At 40.9% G+C, this 3,590-nt stretch overlaps 1 protein-coding gene across 1 annotated transcript; it reads right to left on the reverse strand.

Moving 5' to 3' along the window:
* Window positions 1-1,746: 1,746 nt before the first annotated feature.
* On the reverse strand, window positions 1,747-2,250 carry LOC149255659 (uncharacterized). Its single transcript, XM_089455103.1, has one exon. It carries the CDS (start codon window positions 2,248-2,250, stop codon window positions 1,747-1,749), a length of 504 nt encoding a protein of 167 aa, XP_089311229.1.
* Between the last annotated feature and the right edge of the window lie 1,340 nt (window positions 2,251-3,590).

Genomic DNA, 3,590 nt, shown 5'->3' on the forward strand with positions numbered 1-3,590 from the left:
ATCAAACTAATTTTGGTTTTTTAATATATTCTTTAATGTCACCTCTCAACTCTATATTGAATATAAACTAATTACACTTTTGATTTCATATTGATATTGTAATCTTAAAAAATGTTTTAGTTGTAATCAATATCAATTTTTGTTGTTATTAATATTTTTTTAAATGTTAAATATCAACTTTATCTTCCAAAGAAAAAGATATATATATATATATATATATATATATATATATATATATATATATATAGATTTATTAATATTTTAAAATAATTTTATGTGAATTCATTTCAAATATTAACAAAATTATTACACACTATTCAATTATATTCTCTATATCTTTTTAAATATATAATTTTTTTTTTAACATGATCAGATACTCATATATTATAAAAACTTATGGGACCAAGTCCTGTTACATCTGGGAAGAGAAGAAGGAGGATTCCAAAATGGGTTCGCAGACCCTGCCTCCTTGTTGCTTAAGTTGAAATACTGATTGAAAAGGAAATGGCTATATTGCCTTACATATGAGCATGCTAATAGACAAAATTTACAAGACATTAAACAAATTACTCATGCTGGTTAACCGAATCATCATACTGCAGTTCTTGCTTTATGTTGGCTCTGGTAGAATTCTCCGCTTACATACTTTGAGTGAGCGTTTTGATATGGGTGATTGCCTCCTCCATGTGTTTGCATTCTTCCTTTAATTCTTCAATTTCAGCTTTCTGTTTTTCCAATTTCTTTCTCTTAGATCTACAGTCAGTCTGAAAATCTTCTTTGAGCTCGTTGAAATGTTTCACAAACCGGGCTATCATAAAGCAATGAGCCTTACAGAGCGTGCAGGAGCTGTTTGTGATTACTTTGTCCAAGGGATTCTCGACATGTTCATCATTTTCCGGATTTGAGGCCATCTCAGAGGTGATGTTAAGAGAAGAGGAACGAAGAGAAGGAGCTCTGAGAGAGGGAGAAAAACGAGAAATGGGAGAGCAGAGAGGATGAAGGCAGGAAACGGCGCTAGGAGAGATCGGCCAATCCACAAAAAGAACCTAGATACAAGACTGATTATGATAAAGCAACCAAGGATGCGAAATGCTAAGTATACCTTTATGGATTGCAGATGATGATTTCGCTGAGGAGATGTGCTGGAGACGACCACTGTTGCTGTCGAACTCCTGAAGTTGAATGCCGGGAGCTGTTTCTTTCCTATGTTGTTGAAGAGGAGGAGTGAATCTGAGATGGGCAAAGAGGGGAAATATTTGGAACATGGGGGAACAGGACTGCTGTCCACTACTATTTCCGCGGGCTTCCTGGAGCAGAGAACTAAACACTGCTCCTCTTCTTTGCTTCTGAGAGGGCGAAAGAGATCTGGAATGAGCGAGGGGAGTGAGGAGTATATAACACATCGGGGTAGGCTGGGCCAGCGGATAGTACAGGATATGCTCATAGATTTGGGCAGGCTCTGAATCATTCATAGTATCGGTGGTGCAGTCGATAAGGATTATGAAGGGATGCAAACCAGAATTCCGAGAGGTGGAGTCATGTGATACATGGAGTGATCGGGTCTCTAGTGCGAGTCGGGATGCATACTGGGAGAGAGATGGTACACAGTTCTCGAGGGGGTAGATTGAGATCAGTTTGCCAGGATTGAGGCAGAAAAATTCTAGATATGAGTGATGACTGAAGTGACTTGGATTCAGAAGCGTGCTGATGATGCTGTTCAGAGACTTTGGTGAACAGCTTGGTCTGCTATGGAATTGCTTTGACGTAGATATGCTCATTTTCTCTGATTTGTCCACTCTGTCTGCTGGTGGCCTTAGAGGCATAGAAGTCCGCTTCGGTGTTATTTTCTCTTAAGACGTGCTTGAACGTCGTGTCTCCCATATTTCTGAGGTTGTCCTGTATCCTGAGTTTTATATTGCTAAGGGCTGCTTTGTTGAAATCTGCTCCCGAGACCAAGGCTGCTATAATGATGGCCGAGTCCCCAAAAATGATTGGATTTCTGATTCCCAGCCTGTTCAGAATAGTGGTGCCTAGAAGGAGGCGATACGCTTCAGCTACATTGTTGGATACTTTCCCCAGACCCCACTCATAGCTTACGATAGTTTTCCCAAGATGGTCTTTTATGATACCCCCTGCTCCAACGTTCCCTAGGTTGTTCTTAGAAGCGCCATCGAAGTGCAAAGTAGGGCACTTCTGATCTATGATCCACTGATTAACTTCTTCCTTGGGTCCTTTGAGTTTCCAATGCATCCTTTTTTTGTGAGCTTTTGTTTGAGGATGGTAATTGTTGGTATAACTGAGGCTAAATTTATTGTACCAGTCCATCTCTTCTTGATGCCAGCTTGACTGATCTGGGGGGGCAATGAGCTTTGTGCTTATTGTTTCTGAGATGATGGCTGTTGTTTTAGCTAGGATGCTGGCCGGATTGGGCTTTTTATTGTTGAAGTCATAGTTATTCCTTGCTAGCCAAATTTGCCAGCATAGGGTGGCTGGGATGCAGTTCCACAATCTGCTGATATTATGATTGCCTTTCCTGGGGAAGGGATAATATTTCCCCCAATTTTTCTGAAGAGAGGAGATCTGATCAAAATTTTCACCAATTTCCATGGGGCTTATCACCTGCTTCCAGCAGCTTTGGGCAAAGGGGCAGAGTAAGAAAATGTGCTGAATGCTTTCCTCCTCGGCTCTACAGAAGCAACACATTGATGGTCCCAAAATTCCTCTTTTCCTTAAATACTCAGCAATAAGGGTCTTACCTTTAAGAAGAGTCCAATTGAAGTGTTTGATCTTTGGGAGACACTCCGAATTCCAGACGGTTGTGGAAAGGTTCCGGTTTGTTGTTTGGGTAGTGGCCTGTAGTGCTTTGTACCCCTCTTTTATCGTGAATTTTCCTCCACTGGGATCCCAGATATACCTGTCTTCAGTCTCTATATTAGTGGGCGCAGAACCAAAGAGGGAGGACTTGAGATTGGACCAAAGATCTCTAAGATCGATGGGGATTTGAAGATCCTTCCAGTCTTGCCAATTGTTATGGTTCCATATTGATATATCAAACAAGGTGGTTAAGTTTCTTTCATCCATCCAGATCTACAAAGGCTGGAAAGCTTGGAGTAGATTTCTCGGTTTAGAGCCCATAATTCTGTCTAACCAAATGTTGATATCCTTGTCGTTTGAAGGGAGTCTGGATGTGTTTTCTCTGAATTGGGGGAGCACTTTTTTTATGAGTTTCCACACCGGGGTGCAGGGTCTTTCAGCTATTGGTTCAGATAGAAGATTAGAGTTCGGGCCTTTGAGATATTTCCTTTTTATGACCTCCACCCACCACGATCCTTTGCCAGTAAGGATTCTCCAGATCAGCTTAAAACCCAAAGCCCGATTGAAGAGGCTTGGAATTTTGATGGATAGCCCTCCCTTTTCATATGGTATGGTTACCTGATCCCATTTGACAAGACTAAATTTCTTGGTCTCCTGTTTTCCTCCCTGCTAGAGGAAACTTCGCAAGATGAGTTCCATGTGTTTATGGATGCTGGCCGGGGCCATAGTAACCGCATATTGATAAATTGGAAGAGCAGAGAGGATGGCCTTAATAA

The sequence above is a fragment of the Pinus tabuliformis genome, chromosome 7, assembly GCF_031772625.1.
Source record: "Pinus tabuliformis cultivar Carrire ecotype Pingquan chromosome 7, CPIR1, whole genome shotgun sequence".
NCBI classification, from domain to species: Eukaryota; Viridiplantae; Streptophyta; class Pinopsida; order Pinales; family Pinaceae; genus Pinus; species Pinus tabuliformis.